The sequence below is a fragment of the Taurulus bubalis genome, assembly GCF_910589615.1.
Source record: "Taurulus bubalis genome assembly, chromosome: 2".
NCBI lineage: Eukaryota > Metazoa > Chordata > Actinopteri > Perciformes > Cottidae > Taurulus > Taurulus bubalis.
In genome coordinates, this window is record NC_136590.1 from 12,271,699 (window position 1) to 12,294,489 (window position 22,791).

At 41.8% G+C, this 22,791-nt stretch overlaps 2 protein-coding genes across 2 annotated transcripts; one reads left to right on the top strand and one right to left on the bottom strand.

Annotated features, from left to right (window-relative positions):
* Positions 1–938: 938 nt before the first annotated feature.
* Positions 939–11,577, bottom strand: LOC306753482 (G protein-activated inward rectifier potassium channel 1-like; the record flags this gene model as incomplete). The annotated part of the gene is made up of 3 exons (XM_079237347.1): positions 10,906–11,577; positions 2,006–2,222; positions 939–1,612 (listed from the first exon to the last, which is right to left on the bottom strand). Exons 1-3 carry the CDS (start codon positions 11,572–11,574, stop codon positions 939–941), a joined length of 1,560 nt encoding a protein of 519 aa, XP_079093473.1. The 5' UTR covers positions 11,575–11,577.
* A 5,274-nt stretch (positions 11,578–16,851) lies between these two features.
* Positions 16,852–21,105, top strand: LOC306753497 (zinc finger protein 281-like; the record flags this gene model as incomplete). The annotated part of the gene is made up of 6 exons (XM_079237372.1): positions 16,852–17,307; positions 17,440–17,553; positions 17,712–17,832; positions 18,809–18,892; positions 19,001–19,119; positions 19,489–21,105. 6 exons carry the CDS (start codon positions 16,852–16,854, stop codon positions 21,103–21,105), a joined length of 2,511 nt encoding a protein of 836 aa, XP_079093498.1.
* Between the last annotated feature and the right edge of the window lie 1,686 nt (positions 21,106–22,791).

The following is a 22,791-nucleotide window of genomic DNA, read 5'->3' on the forward strand; positions in this document are numbered from 1 at the left end:
TACACTCCGAAAGCTTCCATAATCATCTTCCACACGTTGTGGAAATACAACACCGTTATTGTGCTGGTTGTTAGGGGTCCTTTTTTTATATGGCCTGTAACCCCACAAACTACTGTAGTCAGTTATTGTAATGCTCCTTGGTCTTGAAGGTAATGATAGCTAGCATGTTAGCCAGACAACTTTTGCAGCTTACTTTAGAGGATATAAACACACCGTTTCATCTATTCCTCACACTTTTGCTCTTGTGAAAGGTTAAGAGAAAGACACCACATGTTTAAATGCAGAGGGCTCTCTCCTACGGCGAAGATCCACTGAGCGAACCAAGAACATTTTCAAACCCTCTGTTTTTTTGCATCAGTAAGCCCACAACCCCTTGTGAAACGATTTGCTCGTGTCCCATAGAAAATTATTGAAAAACTTTGCGTCACACTGCTTTCAGTGGGTCTTAAGTCTTACTAAAGCCTCACATACACTGCTCGAGGCATGTGGATTTGACCGACCTGCCAGACCTTACAGTTGCTAAGCTATGCTAGGACAAAGGGTTTAGCAAATGGTCAATTAAGTTCAGCCTTATTTAGGACTGCCACTTTGGTGCTTGATAGTGATGAAAAGTTGTTTGTGATAATAAAGTCTATGATGAAACTCTGTGAACAGAAGTGAAAGAAGCAAGCACAAGGGCAGAAGTGTTAGATGTCAGTCGGGGGCACAGATGGTGATCTATCAAAAATGACTCACAGTATGAGCGGATGGATGGCTTATTGGCGTTGTCCTTCTTTTTGTGGCAATAGACAACTTAGTAGAGAGCCCGTAAGTAAATGTAAAATACCGCCAAAATCTGCAGAAAAAAATGGAACTTATATCACAGTAGTCTTTATTTGAATGTAATGCCCATAAAGCCTGATTCCATTGTCAAAAGTCCTAAAAGTAGTGCGAAGAAGTCAGCAGTTAGCATTCATTCTGCGCAATTTGGCAGGCAGGTTGTCTTCTGGCCGACTCCCTACCAAGGGGATCTGAACCTGGGTTGGGGTTGAAGCAGCAATAGTGCTCATGGCAACTGGCCATCTGTGTTTCTCCAGCTCATCCTCCTGGGCATGTCCATCCAAGGACAGCAGCTGGACCTGCTCATCCAGCTGTCCTGGCCTCACAACCGGGATGGAGCTTGACCGCAGCCTCTGAATACTAAGCGGAAGGTCTCCTGTGCTGAAGGCCTTCTCCCCAGGCAAGGCTGGCCCTGTCTTCAATCCCCGCCAGTGGAGCTCCTCCTTGGTGGAGCTCATGCGCTGGAGTTTGCTGGGCAACCTGGAGGCTTGGTCCTCTGCGTGGTCTGCATAGTCAGCTGACAGTAGTCTTTCCCTGCGGCCTCCGCGGCTACCGTTACCCAACTGAGGGGAGGAGGGGGTGGCTGCGACAGAAAGAGAGTTGGGGGACGTCAACGAGGACTTCTCCTCCTGCTCTTTGACGCTGTAGGGAGGCGTATTGACCTCAAAGTGGTTGTGGAACTGGGAGTAGTCGACTCTGAAGAAGCCCTCCTCCAGTGACATGACGGGGAGGAAACGATGGCCCCACAAAACTTCATCTTCAGTGTAAGATGTCCTCGCCTGGCATGTCATACCTACGATTGAGGACAGAGACATATATGCTGAGCAATATTTAAAAAACAGACAAGAAAACATTGACATTTGGAAGAAAATTTTGGGGGGGGGTGGCAGACAGCCAGGAACAGAAGTGAAAAGTGGCGAATGGGGAAAAGACAGGAAAAGACAGAATGCAATATGAAAAAATAAATATGACAGAGACAGAAAAGAGCTTGTGCTATTGAATAATTAAAGAACTTGAAATGAAATATTGTATTAGATATTACTGAGAAATGCTCTATGCCACAGGCTTAGTGATGATGAAATAAATGATTTGGGAAAAGGAAGTTTATTAAGATAAAATAAGATAATCCATTATTAGTGGGGAAATTGTAGGAGCAAAAGACACATAGTAAATAATTTGCTCTAACCAGTGGTTTCCACGATGCCCTCTAGAATGACAACAATCTCAAACTCCTCATTCACAAGTGAGCGCTGTGACAGATCAAAGAACGGGCTCTTGGTGTTGATTTCATGGCAGATGGTTAGAGGCGACACCAAGAAGAGCTGGTCCGCCCCTGTCCCAAAACCCACGTCCAGCTCACACTGGTCCAGGGGCAGGAACTCGCCCTCTGGGGTCTGCCGAGACTGGAAACACAGAGGATCAGGACATAAATAACATTTACATTCATATTAATGAGGATAATTTGAGATAACTCTTCAATGTATCCTCCACAATGCAATCAGAGCACAGGGTACCTATTTCTAAATACCTAACCAAATTGTTGGTAAATGTATATGATTAAAGGCATCCTCTTTAAAAAATGTAGTAGTCTAGTTTAGATATTCATTGTTTTTAATTTTTGGTTATGTTAACAATGTTCATCTTGAATTCTCAGCGACTCGATCGCCTTACTTGTTTCACCTCACTTGAATTTACTCTCATATCTGCTTGTTAAATAAAAGTCCTCTCATCAAGAAAACACAAAACCCCTGCGTTAACATTCACTTTTGCCACTTTTTTAGATTTAGATTTAGGTTAAGATATACATTTGATCGAATAAAGTCCGGGAAAAACAAAAGTAAATAATTTGTTCCGAGTTTTTCACACCACAGAAAAATGTGTTAATAATCACCCATCCAAATTTATATATAAATGTCTTATATATATAAAATCATCAAAAATAAGTATTCTTATTCTGAAACCCCGGGGGAAGTGGAAACACGCCCAATTCTCCATTAGTCTCTCAGTTGCCACTGTGGTGCACGGCACCTTCTCGATGGGTGCCTTAGGGGTGTGATCACTGACAGTGACAGTGAGGCTGTAACCAAACCAATATTATTTAGTTTAGCTAACATTGCGATGAATAACGATCAGGACACTCACAACAACTTGCTCAATACCTAGCTAGCTAATGTTAGCAAGCAGAAACATACCAGACACAAAGTTGCTGCTGCACAGATTCGCTGCCTTTTGATGGCCTGGATCCATAATCTCCTTCTTTTCTTAGCAAAGGCATGTTATCCCCTCGGATATTAACCATTTTACATCCATATTTTCGTTGTTTCATCTCAGCTTTGAGATGTTTAGCCCTATGCTATGGGGATCAAATACTTCAATCGTGCTGCTCTTCTAGACTTTCCAAATGTTATCGGACCGATTTGATGAAAATCTGAGATTAGTCATTTCATGAAGGTTGTGAACCGAAAACTTTATTCAATGTACTACAGCTGAAACAATAGCGATGGAGTAGCCCACGACGTAAGCATAAGTTTAACTGGAACACGCTAGCACTGATGGTATGCGCTCTAATTTTGATAGTGTTGGGGAGGGGTTATGCTATGTCTCCACTGCGTCAACGAGCAATGATTTCAGTCTTGCCCAGAACACAAAAATAGTGAAAACCATTAAAACGGCCTGACTCTACAGTTCAGTACTAAATAGCTCACAATCCGCTAACATGTATTCAGCAATTATTTTCTAACATGAACAACGTGTTTAGAGACAAATCTCTGATTTTACTTAACCCTCTGGAAAAGCAGGTTTTCTGTCAACAATCGCCAAAACTACACTATGTACACATTAAATATAGAACATTATCGTCAGACTTTCATCTTTCTGACAGTCCTTCAACACATCATGTGTGTCGATTGGTTACTTTAGAAAAAGCAACTGAAATTAAGTTTCATATTTTATTCTACATGTCTCATTTTATAATCTCACCCCACATAAACCGTTTGAAATAACCAGATCCTGTGAAAAACAAATCCTTGAAACTTCAATAGAACTGCAGGCTGCTGCTGCTGAACACTGCAGTGCATTGAGAGGACCATAGAGGCTGTAAGTAGAAGTTGTAAAAAATCGTAATGGCTCAATTATACATAGCTAAAGCCTATGTAAAAGAAATGATCAAATAAGTGTTATACTGCACAAAAGACATGCTTGAGTTATGTCTACTTCTAGCCATGGTTGTGCTGTTTCCATAGAAGTGCAGGACTTATATATTGCAGTGAAAATCAAGGCCATGGAGAGAAAAATGTGACAGGAGCAAATTACTCCCCGAAACTGCTTGGGGTTTATATGGTTAAAGGACCGGCAGGTGTTGTGGCGTTTTACAGCTTTTCTTCTCAACATTTCATATTATTTCCCCAGGCGTCTGTTTAAAAAACATCTGACTCTCTGGCTTTTGGTAGACATGCGACATAGGCTTACTGTCTGCATATTCAGGGGGAACCCATCACTGATCCAGCATGATGGGGGGCATATTCCCTCACCAAGCCAGGGATCTGTGGGCACAGACGTCTTATTGCGAAATGTCACACCTTGGTTCCTCAACATCCCTGTGAATACAAATTGACAGTTTGTTTGCCATCTGTGGACCAAGTGGCTCTTCACTCAATGGGCCAGGGAGGCTACTCTGCATACAAGTTATCATGAGGCGGCAGGAGCAATATTTTGAATTAAAAAATGTGCTCGTCTTGATAGTGGAATTTAAAGGGGTTGGAGCTGCTTTTATGTTTGGCCCTCTGGGTGAAACCAACATATTTTCTTTTGTAAATCTTTACGTATCCACTGCAGTAAGAGGCTTGCAATTGACAGGAAAAGCGGTTTTATAGCGTATTGAGAAATTGAGGCTTCTCCCTAATTCCATGTTTTAATTTAACAGCTAAAAGAGTAGTTTATTTGATTGAGCTTAGTTTCCCAAGAGCGAGCACTAGTGTCTTCTCCATAATCTAATGACACTTGCCTTAGAGGCTATAGGCTACCACCGAGGGTTTTAAAGTGCTCTAATGTACTGGCAATGAGAGTAAAAGATGAGTGTCTCAAAGTATAAATGTTACCAATGCTACTGTTTTTACACCTTCAATATCACCTTTACCCTGCAAGTCCAACAGTAAGTGCACCGAGAAGAACATTAAGGTCCTAAGAACACCTTTTAGTTTTGTTGCCTCTCCTGGGTGTATGGTTCTGGCAAGTATCATGCCAAGAAAATGTCAAAATATTCATTTCTTTGTAGTTTTACATAAAAAATCCATCCACGTCTCTGCAAGATTTTTTTGTTGACGAACCCGAGTCTCAGAGGCAAATAAATTTTGCATCCAGTAAAATGCCATTATAGATTTTTGGGGAAATTCACCTTCCCATTTTACAAAACATGTAGGTCAGGCAAACTAGCACTAAAGCAGCTGGTCGGAGGTGTGCATTAGGCACCATAATTTTGCAACAGCATCCCTATAAAGCCAGAGGCACAAGACACAAGCATGACCCTCTTCTTCCCTCCCCCGCTTGTTTGGATGATGGAAGCAATCCTGAACAATTACAATGACTTCTAGTTTGGAGGCTTTTTCTGCCTGCTTTTATGCTCTTAAATTAACTCACTCTTCACTTAATCTCCAATCCCAAGATCCTATTTCATGTGGATCTATGTCTAATCACAGAGGTAAATTGCTCTCTTAAAGCTATTTCATGGGACCCTTCTCACAGCTTCAGATACATTCCCATCAGGGTAACACCTGCAAGAAAATACATCCATCCATTAACTGTCCAGGCTGGCCATGTGGCCTCGTAGCCACATGGATACAACTTTTGTTAGCAAAACAAAAAGACGCACCTTAAACAGAGTGCTTCACAAAAAAGCACGATAATGACACTACCCTTCTTCGCTTTCTTATCAAGAGTTCGGTGGATTTTCTCCTCTGACTTTAGTAAATAAACATATTTCCCAAAAATTCAAACTGTTCCTTCAAATCTGTATTTTTTTTCAGCAGAATGTTTTTTATTGTTTTGTATTATATGCTATATCTGTATTATGAATATATTTGCAAATGATGTTCCTTTAGGTCGTAGATTTCCCTTTGATATTATTATACACTTCAACTTTGTGTGCAGTTAATTACCCAGCTTACTGGTCCAACCCCCTGCAGCAACTCCGAGACAGGCAAACGTGACAGTTTAATAAAAGTGTAATATTTTTCCATATTGCCATTGATCTCCGCTTTTGGTAAATGCTTCCTCCGTTTCCTATAAGTGGAAGGAACACATGAAATCATTTTTAAAAGCCTGTTGTAATTATATATTTATTTCCATCAATCATTAAACAAATGTAATTGTCATTGAGATAGGCATGTGTCCCATTTGTCAGCAATGCTAATACAAGTTAATGAGATTGGAAACCAATTTCCTGGGAAGTAATTTTTTTCCGGAACGTTCAAGGCTCCATTGCAACACAATTATACCTTTGCCAAGGAAGGAGAATCCTGCTTGACACTGAATGTTTTAAACAAGGTGAAGGTTTGGTGTGTTCTCTTCCTGCCGCTAAACAGTCAGTGCCACAAGGGGGGAATTAATGGCCTTTGGAAGAGGTCCTGATATAGAAGGAGTGCTTCATTTACCAAGCCACCTGAGATTCAGGTTGAGTGAAAGCAGGCCCTCTCCCCGGTGACTCACTTTCTCCTCAGTGACAGCGAATGTGTGTGTGTGTGTGTGTGTTTGTGTGTGTCTGTGTGTGTCTGTGTGTGTCTGTGTGTGTGTGTGTGTGTGTGTGTGAGCAAGAGAGTGATGCAAAGAAACACACAAACAGTGATGTTGAAAGTTAGATAGAAGTGTCTGCGTGCGCACATTGGTCCCTGTGTCTTTATTGCAGCTGTGTATTTGTGCGCGCATATGACCATGTGTGTCCAGCTGGAACTTTTGAGCTGGACATCAAACGTAATTTTCATACATATGTCACATCTGAGCTGCCAATCCCAATCTCTCGACAGCACCATTAAAGCTAATTCAACTGTCTTTCTCTTCTCTCTTTCTGCCTGTCCTTCGGAGTTAAACAGTAGACGAGGACGCGAGTCATGCTCACATGTCTGCCTGCCTGTCAAGCTAAACGCCTGCATCCATGGATGTCTATCCGCTACAACTAGCCCTTATCACTTATCTCCTGCTGTGGACCAAACTAATGAGACGAGCATCTGTTGACATTGACGAGCACCACCCATCTGTCCCTCTCTTGCTCTCTGTCTTTTTTTGATTTTTTTGTTTTAGCATTTTTTTATTTTCCCATTAGAACAAGTACTGTATGTTTCCTCCCAGCCCTGCTGGCATACCACATGCAAACATGTTCCTTTATCTCACAATCATATTTGCCAGTGCTGAAGGGGTCAATGCACCACTGCATTCTATTGCTTTATTAATGAAGGCTGCATTATAATTAATTCATATTCAAGGACAGTTATCTTTTTCAGTTGATATGCATTATGGATGTAGAGAAATCCTTTCAAAGAATAATGTTTCCGTTGATAATTGCATTTGTTATGCAAGTCACATATTAAAGTGTAGGCTAACTCAGGGACTTTTGTCAAATTGCAATAAAAAAGCATCTAATGAACAGCCTGTTCTTTTGAGGGTGGGTACATGCATCTATATACATTTTGTGACTTTAATTTGTTGTTCACAAAACATGTCCTAGTCTGTATTAATTACAAGAAAGATCTTGCACTCCAAAAAGTCTTATTGACATCATAAACTCCCAATCACTTGTAGCCTACTCATTATAGAGCTGCATAGTGAAAGAAGTTGTATTTGGCGCCCCTGGAAGTTTAAGTCCTTTCAAAAGATTAACAACTGTGTTAGAAAATATCTGCTTCTCTAAAAAAAAGTTGAAGGTGTAAACTCAAAAGAGAAAACTGACAACACACAATTTACGTCTGCATGTGTTCCGGCTCACTGTTGGATTCATTCAACAACTATGGAACTATGTTGTGTTAAAAAACTGAATTTGCCGAACTGATGCTTTCTCAGAAATGATGTTAAAATCATTCAAACTAATCGCCATAACATAAGCCTGTGGGGTTGCTACATCATCCATGAGAGTCCTGTGTTCCAATATTAAGTAACATCGAGGATATCGTGTGAAGATTTGAAACTGGTCAAATCCATGTCGCCAAATCCGCCCAGACGTCAGAGATTTTGGATAGCAAATGGAAAAGTACTGCAATGTGAGTCTTTAGATAACACTAAAACAGTCTTCACCAATTCCTCATCATTATGAACAAGTGGGAACAAAATAAAGTTGAAAAGAGTTAGGATACTGCACCAAAAAATGCTTCACCATAGTGTTCTTACTGTACGTAAGGATCTAATTACATACACGCCATCTATTGTTAGCAAGTTTCCTGAAAGGTTTGCTGTTTTAACAAATGAAGTTAGAGACACAGTCCTGCATATAAAATTATGTTGCAACAATAACAGTGCTGATCAAGAATGTGACCGACTTTATCCAGGTATCCAGGTCCAATAAGAATTTACAACCCATGCCTTTCCTGGAAAATAGATTGCAGTTGCCATGTCAGAGTACGTTTACACAGCTCCATCATTAGGATTTACAGCAGCATGTCTCATCTCTCCAGTCAGCTTTGTGGGCAACCCAGCTGACATTGACCTTGAGCAGTACATTACCTGAACACAAGCCAAAGCATTGTTTCTACGGTGTATAGTCCTACGCGGTGATGTATAGTCAATCTACTCTACAATAGCCCACTGTAGTCTGACACCACAAAGCTGTAGGTTTATGAGCTCATTAATACATCACTGTGTCTTTTAACATATACTTAAAAAGACACATTAGACAGCATCTATTCAGCAGCAAGATATCCTGCACACTGTAGCCTTCTTAACAACACATTCAATCTAGAATCCAAAGAAATAGGGGTTTGATCTATAAATAAAGTAGCTTTAGAATATTGTCCCGCTGTCCATGAAACATGTGAAACTGCACTGTGAAAAAGTGAGATTGGAAAGCACACTTTGACTGTTTACTGGTTGTCCTCTGGGCAGGATTGATGGCACATGAACGTGATACATTTTAGCAGATAATTAGCAAAGTCCTGGATGTCTGACCTTCCACCAACACATGAATAACTGCTTAAAGGTGATTTAATGAAAGATCATCACCTACTGGCAGAAATCCCAGATCAGGATCATGACATAAATCTAACTGATCTTTGAAAGAGAGCCAAGGCCTGAAAAACAGATGGGAGAGAACACTTCGAACACCAAACAATCCCCTTTCCAGTGATTATATTTTTCTCAGGCAGGTTAATTCACTTCTTAAAAAAGACCTTGGAGGCAAAGGCAAGATGGAGTGAGGTGCAGTTGAGCCAAAGTGCTGGTTATGGATCTACTCTGCAGCAGCTTATTCAGCTTTCATGTTGTAACTCACACTACAAGTATTCCTCCTTTTTACTTTTAAGACGTAGAGGTACATTTTAATTTTGTGATATCTGTAATATTGGCACACAGACAATTTTGACCAGGGTCAAACATGACAGCCTGCCCCATGGGGAAATGTGCTACTGCTTTCATTCTGTTTTAAATCACCAGTTGAAAGCATCATAGACGACTATTAGAGAATATTAATCTCTCTCTAAGTAACTATTGGCCTTTATAGCATTTGTGTTGTATCATCAGGTTGATTGTTGAACTGTGTGGATTAATTGCAATCAACACACAATAGTGTGTATTTGCCTTTATATGCTTTTAATTAAAAAGTAAATGATAATCAAATGAAATAAAATAAAAGCTGAAACATTAGTGATAATAAGTCCTTGAGTTGTGGCTTTTAACTAATCAACTTATGTCTCTCATACTTTTACACTAATCAGATGATAAAGGACTGAACATAATTCATTTAAAATATGCCTGGATGAAATCTGAGAACAACACAAAGCATATAGCCATAAAAATACTATATACTGGGAGCTTTCTAGTGGTTCTCCCTCCAGGTTCAGAGAGTAAACTGTCACTAGAGATCATCTTGGTACTGCGCAGAGACGACTAAAGCACCACTAACTCTCCCTGTCACAACAAAGCACCGCTGGCCTTCAGATATCCACTAAATGTTTGGACTGGAGAGAAGTAGATGCCATGTTCCAAACCTTCCTGCTACAGGGAGAATGTGTTGCTGGCACATAAAAAACTCAACTGTAAAAAAAATCCGCTTCTGATTGAATTATATGAAACTTAGACGTGGTAGATATAACAAGTGATGTCCAGCTATCGGCTACGAAGTCTGCAGAGAACATAACAAATGTTGTTGAGACTTCAGAAACACATTTGGTGAATAAACAACCAGGTATGATTCGACAGTGCAGTTTCAGTCTCTTTTAGTTGTGAAGTTGACACAAAATGTTATCTCTTATCTTAGCAGCAGCTGCCTCCGCTGCTTTCATCCTGAGGATTCCTTCAGCTCTGAAACCAACAGACATTTCACACAGATGTATATAACTGTCTGCTCTCAGTGCTTCCGATTTGTGGCATTATGTCTTTAGGCAAGACCGGCCTCAAGGAAAAAGTATTTTCCACTCGGTAAAGGAATCGGTGCAATTGATCTTTTAGTCAATAAGCGTAGTTTCCCACATACTGTCCCCTGGGGGCCAATTCATCTCATCTGTGTACAGTTGGAGGGGAGGCAACACACTCAGGAGAAACACCGTGTTCAGGACAAATACAGCTACTGCTGCAGGGGGCAGATGTAAATGGAAACTCATTAAAAGAGCCTATATTATGTTGGAGCCTCATGTAAAACCACAGCCCCAGCAAATCACAGAGACCCTCAGGGAATGCAATCAATTCTGGAGATGAATAGAAATACAACGCATGACTTGAGGAGCACTCATAAAACACAATGAGCAATTCCCAAAAAAATGAAGTGACTTCCAATTAGTCTCAGCCTTTGAACGTGGCATTCCAGGAGTCCAAAGCTCATCACTCTGGCCACAGTGCGCCTATACTTTTGTAGTGATTTTCGTTATAATGCGCACCGTGACTGTGTTAACGTACCTTGATGAGTTTGCACCTGATCTGCGCCGACACCATGTGGCTGTTCCGCAGGTTCCCCACTCGGAACATGAGACACAACTTCCCGTCCCGCTGCGAAATGACCGCGTACTGGCTGAACATCAGCGTCTCCGCGCGCTTCTTCGGCTGCGACATCTTGATGAACATGCAGCCGATGAGAAAGGCGTCCACGATGGACCCCATCAGCGACTGGAAGAGGAAGAGGATGATACCCTCCGGGCACTTCTCCGTGATGTAGCGGTAGCCGTAGCCGATGGTCGCCTCCGTCTCGATGAAAAACAGGAACGCGGAGGGAAAGTTGTACACGTGTGCGACGCACGGGGTGTAGGATTTGTCGTGGTCGCCGTGGCTCAGGTCGCCGCGTATGTAGGCGATCACCCACCACATCGAAGCCATGACCAGCCATGCAACTGTGTATGTGAGGATGAAGATGAGTAGGTTCCAGCGCCACTTGAGATCCACCAGCGTGGTGAAGAGGTCGGAGATGTATCGGCTGGTCTCCCCGCCAAGGTTACCGTGCTGGACATTGCAGCGGCCGTTCTTCTCCACAAACCGTTGCCTCTTTTTCTTCGCCTGTGCGGAAAAAGTAATGTCCCGGTTGGTGTTTACCACCTGGTAGTCCTCGCCAAATTTCCTCCGTAAGACTGACATAGTGTCAATCACCTTGCGACAGCCAGTCAATACTTGAGAAGAATCAGGCTCTTTGTGCAAGTTTGGTACCCCCTGCCCAAACCATGCAGTAACATTCAGAGCGCGACTGGCATCCTGTAGGTGGAGATGCGCTTCTCTCCTGTAATTTAATCCTAAATGAGCAGAGATTCTGCGCAATGCATGATTCCGACTCGGTCCTTTACGCAAAGGAGTCTGCTGCAGGTGCCAACTTTTTGTTCAGGTGTCATCAATGGAGGAAAAGAAAACTCCTTTAACATTAATGCACAAAACAAAAGCTGCATTCAATGGCTGTGTCCTTGGTAGGTCCAGGAGCTGCTTCAATAGACCTGAGAGCGTGAATAGCAGGCGACAGTGCGCACTTCTGCTTGAGGGAAGCGCTCTGGCAGGAGTGACTCAAATGAAAGACTGAGACGAATTGCAGCAAGGGTGGCTGATTCCTCTTTTACGGTGGGTGGGGGGACTGAGACAGGGAAATGTTTTATTATAATTTTGTTGGCCTGTTGCCCATAAGGTAGAATCATCAGAGCGAGTAAACAATGATGTTACCGCGGAAACAACCTTGGGCATCCTTTCAGTCTTTTTAGTTGTTTTTCTATTTTCATTTTACTTTTACATTTGTTTCCTGTTGACTAATTATCTCAATCTTGAGAAAAACACAATACTGTAAAATGCCTCATTCTAAGCACTGGTGATTTACAGCTATCTGGTTCCCCCTAGTGTTACTGCAGGGGAAGTAAACCTCAGGAAATAATTGTAGCTGAATATTACACACTAAATAATCAATAGGAAGTCACTATGAAATAATATCTCCACAACATTATATGTGTATTGATCTATTGTAGGGGTGGTCCAGGACATTGAATAGCCAATAACCTTGCTTCACCCCATTATTGGAATATTATCAAACTAATATGAATATGTATTGTCAATGCTGTATACTTACATCATTTTCATATGGAATCATTGCTGTTTCCTTTTCAATGAGGCTAATGTTGTAATTAACACTATCGGCTCTGTATTTTTACAATATAACCTTTGTATCGTACCTCTTTGGAAGCGGGAATATCAAGTTTGAATGCACGGACAATTTTGCATCATTGTGATTTCCTCTTTAGTTGTTTCATCATTGTCAATTTATCTCACTGTGCTACAACAACCCACTTTCCGTGCTGTTTTAATTAGCTGGAAATAAAAGAAAATAAAGCTGATAGGGAGAACAGAAAAAGGGAGACTACTCAGTTGGAATAAGGCCCAGTCTAGCAGGAAATTAGTTGTTCAGAATGTGTATGCAAAATAAATGTCAATGAAAACAAAATGGAAATGCACTTTTGGCTGTTTTGACATAATGATAACGGTGTGTTTTGTATGAACAGAAGACATGGGATGTGCATTGAACAGAAGCAGAATGATTGCTCAGTTATCTGCTATTTTTTTTTTACCATCATACCATAGTGGAAGCATCAGATTGATGCATCGTTTTTAACAGATATATGCAATGATTCACCTCACAAATGTGCTATAAGACAGGTCTGTTTACTTGTATTTGTAATAAACAAGGGAGTGGAACTCAATGTAATGTGCCACAGTCACATTTAACTGTAGTTTTGTATTTTGATGTTATTGCATTCAGCTCCTCCGAAGCACATGCCATGGCATCAATCTGATAACTGGTAATTACAAGTTGATAACGAAAACCAAACATGTTTGTTCAGTTCGTCATTTAAGATGAGATGTTTTGCTTTCAAACATATTTTAGACATAGGACTATTCTATGCATTGTGGAGATGAAATGAAAATGAAAATATCTTGACCTGGAAATATTCTGGTGCACAGCTGATTGCTGTTAATTTTTTTTTTTAAAGTTTGCAGACAGGAGAAAATATGTACTAAATCATGGTTTCTTCAGTAACGTAGGCAGACTTTTGTCAGATTTATGATTCATGGATTTTGTTGTCAACAATGAAGGTCTATTTTCTGACTTTTTTAATTAAAATGTATAGGAGAGATATATTTATGTTTAATTTGTGGTAAGTATGTCAATTCATTCGCTGAACACTGTTGTATACCCATTGTTATGTTTTTGTTTTCATAAGTAACTGATTTTATACGGTAATGTGGGTAAAACGGCCAGTAGGTGTCGCCATTTCTGTCAAGTTTCTCAGAAGAAGAACATAATGGAAGAGAAAGGAGAGTGTAACAGTGAACAGGACAGGTATTCTTTCCAGTGATTATGTTTTTCTCAGGCAGGTTAATTTACTTCTTTAAAAAGACCTTGGAGGTAAAGGCAAGATGGAGTGAGGTGCAGTGGAGCCAAAGTACTGGTTATGTATCTGCTCTGCAGCAGCTTCATGTTGTAACTCACACTACACACATTAGTAGCTAACACAATTATAATAAATCACTCCAAGTATGTGACGAAAGGATATTATTAGTACTGACTCAACAATTATTACTACAGTCCAGCACGATATAGGCATAATACATAATACATACAATAACAACTTAGCTTTTTGAAATCTATATTATACTTTTTGAAATCTAAAGCAGGTCGTTTTAGATGCTTTTTAGGGAGAAATGCTAATTTATCTTGCGTTCTGAATTACGTGCAAAGTTGCACGACGCCATGTCCCTCCCAATTACAGTATCTGTTCTCGTTGAAGTGTCGTTACTGCAGCGCAAAGGACTACTTGTGCTGTCCGGTGAGACAAACCTCTCGAGCCTCAGCAGCCTTCGCCTGTCTCCTCTCACGACCCGTCCGCTAAACACCCACAATACCCCGCGCCAGGACAAGATGGACGAAAGCAGCGACCGCCGGAGAACAATGTTTTGGCAATAAACCCCCAAAAGCTGCGAATACGGAGAGAATACAAGCGCGTTCAAACCCAACTGCGGTCATGTGTAGGTGAGTCGGGAACTAAATTGACTTTTTATTCGTGGCAATTGCTTTGTGCTTTGTCGAGATCCACGCGACGGAATTGTCTGGCTCGGCGCAAAGAGGGGAGATGCACCGAGACCCAGCATCATTGTTTCTGTTGCATGGGCCGTAATGCGGGCTTTGAGACGGAGCGGCTAGAAGCTAACCAGCTAGCTCATGGCAGCTTGATTGTTATAAACACAGCTGGCTTTAAAGCGAACAGTTTTATTTAGCCGGGTCACTGGATATGAAGTCCACGCGTACCGCAATTGCGGATGCGTGTTTGCTCGCTAAATGTACCGGTGAGCGCCATCCGGCTGCAATTACAGCTAAAGTTAGCTAACAATAAATAGAGCGCCAGCGTTGCTCGCAGCCAGACAGGTTTGATTTCACGAGCGTCATCAAAGCTTGGGAATTGGAGAATGAGCAATTTATGCCGTTGACCTGACCCGTAAAGCTAACTTTGCTGTTTTTAATTTCACTTTATCCACAGTTATACTATTCTTTCCGCTGGTTGATTTGTGCTGTTGTGTGTTTTTTAGGATGCTTCCTTTTATAGAGGTGTCCATTAAAATAGAGAATAAATCCGCGAAAAGCCTGAAATCATGGATCCTGTTTTAGCGTAAGCTAGCTTTATAGCACCTTTCGGTAACAAGCTAAACGGGACGTCGCATCGGTCATAACGGTTAAAATTAGACAGTTATTGAATTCACACGCAGCTTATTTGAGACCACGCGACTTAACGGGTTCGTGTTACTTTATTTGAATGACAGATCTGGGCTTTTATGGCGTCTTAGCCTCTTGTTTTGATTGAGGACGTAAAGGTGCGTTGATTGTCTCATTGTGGCTAACCAACCAACTAGCTCGCTATGCTAACTAGCCTGCTAACTATTATGCATCACAAAAGCTCATCCGCTTTTTGTTGAACTCGGTGTCACGTCGCCAAATGGTCGGCGGGTCTAGACCAAACAATGCCTTCTCGCTCCAGTCTTCTGTGTTAGTTTAGATACACGTACTACTAAAGTCACCCGACTATACCGTCCCCATTTGAGCATAAATGTCTGGCTGTGTTTGACCTACATATCGTTTGTTTTAGGCGTAATGAAGCGGTTCATTTGCCAATATTGGATCCAGTGCCTACGGCTTCTTCTTTCATGTTGGCTTATTAGCTAAAGGCGCCGAGCGGTGTAGTCCAGCGTGCATCAAAGTGTGAAAACAATAGCGATGTCTTTCTAAAAGCTATCGAGCCACTGCACATATGTTTAAGTTAGTTTGGCTACTGTACAAGACGCATGTGGGGCTAAATGCAACTAGCAGAACAATACAGAATGGGATTGAATATTTCAGAGGCAGTTTTTTTTCTTCCCTCTTCTGTTGTACTGAAAATATAGAAATGTCCCAGTGCTAAGACCTGTACTTTGAAGTGCAGAGCGTCACACTTTTTACTTCATCAAACCCTCACACAACATAGATCATTGGTTTATTTCATTCATAATGTGCGTCTCTCTTTTACCACATTGTATTTGTTCTAGACCTGAATTTACCTTCCATTACTGACGAGGGAAGTTATGATTCATTATATTATCTATCATTAATATAATGAATCTTGTATTTGATGTATGCTATGGACAATACTATGTTTGACCATTCTTTTAATTTGGGGTTTGTTATGGAAATGTGGCCATTGTAGTGATTCATTCTCGAGTATTTGTCACATATTGATTGTTATACCATTTATCTTAAGCATGCATTTTAAGTAAACCATGTAAAAAGTATGTTGCTCAGATTGAGAAAGAAATGGTTTGCCACTAATTGCCTTTTATTTTTTAAGTAATGTGTGCAGTATATTGAGTTGTTCTGCACTTTTGATGCTAACATTTCAATATATTTTAATGGATAGGCCTATATGGTTCAATATGCTCTTCTGTATTTCATAAAGTTGCTCAAAACAAGGTGTTTATTTTATTTCTATGGTTTCTCATGACTTAAACAAAAGTATTCCTTAAAGCTTCTATTTACTGTAAGCAGTGTTTCCGTTATGTAAGCTTAATAAATCCAATTAAGTAATTAATGAGCGACAGAACCTTGTAGTGTACACTGTGAAAGCTATGTAGCAGTGACTCAATTTTCTTCACATGCAAGGCTTATAAGAGATGAGCTCCTATAATAAAAACGTGAAGCAAAATATGACATTTACTTTGAATTGTAAACTTATTCATGTCTGAAATCATCAATAATTAACATGACTCTTTATTTTATGTCTCTTTCAGGATATTCCTCTCCTGCATTCCTCTTTAGAATTATTGCCCCCCTTCTTGCCTGCACAAAGCAAAACCACCACTATGAGTATTATCCAAGACAAATTAGGCAATGAGTTTTTGCGCAACGGTGGCATGGATCCCAATTTTGCACCAGGTATGCTTATGTTCAGCCACCTGCCGCCTGTCACCAGCTTCACACGGCTGGCCTCCCAGTCCGTTATGGGCGAGCTTCCTCAGGAGATGATCATGAAGAAAGAACGTGATTCGCCACCAGAACACCAGGGCGGCACTACTGTGAATACAGGGGGCTTCCTCCACAGCATGGGCATCAAGCAGGAGCGGCTAAGTGAGCTGGATTACCGTATGCCGCTCTATGGTGGGGGCGGAGGGGTAGGGGTAAACTGTGCTGGAGGAGGCACGGGGAAGAGTGGTAATGACATGCAGGACATGTCTTTCGGCAACCACCACCACCAAAACCACCAGAACATGCTCCTGCATGACCTCAGCCTCAGCAACGTCCGTTCCCTTGGAGAACAGGTGAGAAGAAATTATGGTTCTCAATATTGTTTCAAGTGGCATATACATTGAACTATTATTTGTAGATGCTTGTTTCCTCTTGTTTTTATGTCATTTTTTGCCATTTATAGAAGTTAACTTGTTTGTCCATAGATGCCTGGAAGACCGGGTAAAGAGCCAAAAGAGTCATCGGTGAGAAGAGGGCGAAGGAGCAATGGGGATGGGCAAGGAGGCAAAGCACGAAGGAAACGCAACGATGCCTCAAAGGTCATATCTGTTTTACTAATTTCCTTCATCAGACCTGACATATGTTTTCTTTGGACGAAAGATATCTTCTATCTAGTTTTACTTTTACACATCTGCGCTAACATGATGTGTAAAGTCAACAGTATCTTACTTGTACTCGTGTTTTTTCCCCCTTGTAGTCCATGATGGATGCAGATGGAGCTTGCATGTCCCCCAACTCAAAACCACATATCTGTGAGCACTGTAATGCTGCCTTCCGCAGCTCTTACCACTTGCGCAGACACGTGCTCATACATACAGGTGAGAGACTTTCGCTGCTTGTCAATGCTTTACCTTTCCCAAGGCTCTTTTTATTTTCATAGAGTTAATATATTTAACGTTTCTAGTTTTTAACCAGCTACTTCCACTACTTATTTTACCAAAGGCACTTTTGCTGAAGTTGCTAATTAGATCTCCTATACAGATAAAATTGATGTAAAATGCACACAGGATATGTTGGGCCAGAAGCAGAACAGATTCAGCTGCAGAAGGTGGTGTCTGTTCTCTCTGCTACATTTAAACACAATACAAGTCTGTCAGGCTGTAATGTAGCTGGAAAATCTATTTTGTAATGAACATATGCCTCAGAACCATTTGCATGGAATCTGGTATAATGCTATGATACCAGCATTGTACAAAAAACAAAATGTACCTTGAATGAACATGTCACTTTCAGAAGATTCAGACATTTAAATTGCACCCTTCAGTACCCTCCACTACTAATTTCCCCTTCGCCATGAGTGCCTGGAGCCTGACTTGAAACCAGACAATCGCTAACGCCGGGGATGACTCAATGATTACTCATGTATTTCCATGAGTCTTAGTCATTCTCTTTGCTGGGAATTCTTCACATGGCTCTTTTAACTTGAGCTCAACCCATTTTACAACCTCAGTTTATTTGAAACCATTTCCCTTGTTTTGCTATTATTTCTTTAAGTGTAACTTTATCTGACAAAGGTGTCTGATATATCACAATTTAGACATTGGAAATATGGTGTTTCCATTTAAATAAGAAATCTGTAAAAGGCGTCTGTACTGTTGTAAATACACAATGTATGTTAACATATAATTAGTGTTGGACTGATTAAACATCTTATTTTGATGTGTATTCGTGCACCAGGTGTTTGATAAAATGCCCAGTTTCAGGTATCAGGCGACCATATGGTAAACACAGTTGTGTGACCGACTGGGAGTTAATTAATGTGGTGAGCGGATTGTTGTACTCTTGATCGCACAGGTGAGAGGCCTTTCCGATGCAGTCAGTGTAACATGAGCTTCATTCAGAAGTATCTGCTCCAGCGGCACGAGAAGATCCACAGTGGTGAGTTTCCGCGCTTGGTAGTAGTTTGGCATGAATGCCGTCACTTGTTATTAGTATCTGTTTATATGAACTGCTGTTGTGACACATGGCCTCCTCTGTCTTTTGCAGGAGAGAAGCCTTTTAGCTGTGACCAGTGTAACATGCGCTTTATCCAGAAGTACCATATGGAGCGACACAAAAGGACACATAGTGGCGAGAAGCCATATCGCTGCGATACTTGCCAACAAGTAGGTTATATGTAATCTGTTTTCTAAGTGGCTTAGCACTGTTTTGTCTTTTTAAGATAATGAGTTTTGCTAGTTCGCCTTGTATATACTTTTAATAACTTTTAAATATCCTTTTTTGAATAATGTGTGAGTGACATGCATTATTATCATCAGCTGTGGACAATTCTATATTTTGTCGTTCTGTACTTCCCACACTTAATCCCATATAAAGCCCTGTCTCAATGGGATTAGTTGTATCAAAATGGTACCTCTGCAGAAGAAACTAAATATATATAGATTGGGATTTTAGAACTGTTTCTTTCCATTCAGTGAAAACTAAGCTCATATTGCTCCTTTTTCCTCATCTGTTTTCCCTCTGTGCACTTTTAGTTTTTCTCAAGAACAGACCGGTTACTGAAGCACAAACGGACTTGTGGAGAAGCCATAAAGAAGGGCCTGGACCCAAACATGCTGGAACTCAGCGAAGCAGAGCTAGGCCAGGGCAGCTATTCACTCACTCAGGGAAACTCTACCACCTCCGGACGCAAGAGGGCCAAGTCCAAAAACGGTGAGGGCGGTAAGAGGAAGAAGAATGCCTCGGCATCAGCAGCTTCGTCCTCTGGGGCGATGGCCCGTGACCTGGGCCTGCAGGACTTCAGCATGGAGCACCCTTCAGGCTCTGGCCCCACCATGCAGGGACGTTCTCCTAAATTGGTCTTTAAAAAAGCTGGTCGCAAGGCCCTGGACAAGGGCCTGCTCTCGTTGGAAGACAGTGTTGATGAACAAAAACGACTGTGCCAGAAGCCTGGCTCCATGGATCATGTGGAGGTTTCTGGCCTTGATAACATGGGTCTCCTCCAGGGAGGCGGGGTCAACAAGCAGGGGCCTACCACCAGCAGCAACTACGATGATGCAATGCAGTTTGTGAAAAAGCGCCGATACCTCCATGCGGTTAACAATGATTATGGAGCTGGCTCGCTGCACATGGCATCCCAGGGCAATAGTGTCATCCAGGGCTCCCTGGGGCCTGAGCCCACGCTGGCCATGCTGGACTCCTCGCCTTTGGAACTCAAGCACGACAAGTCGGGCATTCCAGATGAAGTACTGCAAAGCCTGCTAGAGCATTATAGCCATAAGCCAGAGGGGACTCACCACCATGACGTGACTTTTGACCTGTCGGACCACCCACATCACGTAGACCTCCAGCCCGCAGCCCCCGTTACCCCCGAGCTGGAGGATGACTCTCCCAACGGTGGTGACAAGACCGCTGTGATGAGCGAGTACTCGAAGTTCCTCCTGCAGGCCCTGGAGCGCACAAGTCATAGTGGGCCCTTCCCCAGCCTCGGCCCGACAGGGCCTTTCCCACTCATGTCCAGCAGCTCCAGTCCCACAGGGCCCCTGTTCTCAGACAAACACGTGTACAACACATCCCCACTGGATTGCGTCTACCCACCTGCTGTCTCCTCCCCACTGCCCATCGCTGCCCCTTCATCAAACTCCTCCTCATCCTCCTCCAAGTCCCACTATGGCATGCTCGTCGGCTCCCCCTCCCAGGCAGGCTACCATCTCAGCTTGGAACCCACTAGCCACCAGCAGCTGACTCCATCTCAGGAGCTGACCGAGCAGTTGGAGAAGCAGCACTCCCCCGGCACCTTCAACCTACCTCCCCAGGACCTGACTGCCTCGGCAGAGTGCTCCAAGGGGCAGCAGCCCAAGGCTGGAGGAGGCGCTGCACCCACCAACGGTTCCAGTTACCCAGACCTGTCCGCACTGAACCCCCCTAAAGAAACCACATACCAGATCGAGAACTTCGCCCAGGCCTTTGGCTCCCAGTTCAAGTCTGGGCGGGTGACCCCTCTGGGCTATGGCAGTGATCCTGGGGCAGAGGTCGACCACCGAATACGGACTCCAGTGTCAGAATTCTCAGGGTATACCAGTTTGTTAGCTGACGTCGGTGAGCCAGTGAGTACAGGATCAAAAACCCAGACAAGCCAAAGTTTCAGATAAGGGTCAAACGAGGTGAATCCAGTCAGGGGCTGTTCTGTTACTGTCCACACAGTCCCATCCTAATTTTGTTCTTGAAGCAAAGTTTGTTTTTAAACACTGCCATTAATGTTAATACAAAAATGACCAGGGAGGGTCTTTCATGGCCTCAAATGCAATTTTTTAAATATCTCATTTTTATTATGTATTTAGTCGCTTAATTTCTGTTTAAGAGTAGTGATTTTGATATGAACGTACCGTAGATTTAAATGTAATTTAAAACATTTAGAGGGTAGCTATAAACTTGCTTGAATTCTTTATTTTTTTCTCTCTGAACCCTTGTGTTTTATCAATCGTCAAACCATTGTAAAGTAATAATGTTGATCATTTCAATAATAACATTTGTGGCAGGGAAAGGCCCAGAATTCAAATTGCAAAAAAGTATATATTGTCTGTTACAAGAAACATTAACTCAGGAAAATAGGCAAAATTGTGTAATAAGACTTTGTATTATGAGATGCAATTAGCACAGTTTTTACAGGTGTACTTTAAGACTACAAAGCTTTGATTTTTGTTTTTAGTTGGGGTTTTTTACTCGTCACAACAACAAATTACAATACATGATCATGTTTGGTTTCTACTGCATGTAGCTTTGTTGAGATTATGGTACTGTTCTGTCAATGTGAAGACATCCACATTTCTTTTGAGAACTACATGTACGCAAGGTAGTATGAATTGTAGTGGATTTCAGCAAACGGCATGTTCTGAAGCGACGAGGATGTTCGAGCATAACTGACTGTTTTGTCTGCGTTACGCTTCTGTTGATGAAGCCTGTCTAACCGTGCGCTCCGCTGGTTGAGCCCATGAGTGGCCAGTAGAAAAGACACAGCGTAGACAATATTCAACCTATTGCTGTTACGTCTGTCTCAGAAAGCAACATCCATCACCTGATCCTTTTATCACGATGTTGCTGGAGTGATTATTATTTTTTTATTTTTTTAAAAACAAGTCACCACTTTTCTACTCCACTCCTTCCCGTTCCTTTTTGTCAATGGAATCAAACAAGCACTTTTTAAAAACAAACCATCATTGGAAGCAACAACAACCCATTCAATTTGCATATGTGATACCTGATTATTATGCTAATGCTTATTATTATTATTATTATTATTATTATTTTAAGAGGAGAAAACTGTGAAACGGGCTTGGGAGGGAGGGAGGGATGGGTGGTGGGATTGGATTATTACTTAATGGGGTTTGATAGGGGTTGACTAGGCATGACCATGGGCATCTAAATGTATTTTGTTGCTTTTTCTCAAGGGGGGGGTGATTGTTTTTCTTACGGTTTGTCGGGTGATGTTGTAAAAAGATGATTTGCCATAATTTTGTTATACAATATTTTGAGAGTACCTCTTTGTATTTAAGTGTTTTGAGAGACGGGCTGACATGCTGGAACCCTTATATCCTTTAAACCCCTGGGTATGTTGGACGCACACCCAAACCCTTTTTATTTATTCTCCACTACAGAACTCAGTAGCAGATATTTTTGGCAAGTAATCACCGGACCTGCACCCCCTACTCCCTCTTCATCTACTTTTTTTATGATTTTCTTTAACCTCACTTGTGTACTGATTTCAAGAAACTGCTTCAATAATACAGTTAAGAAACAGAAAAGGTTAAGTTATACCCACCCCCCTCGCCCCAAAATGC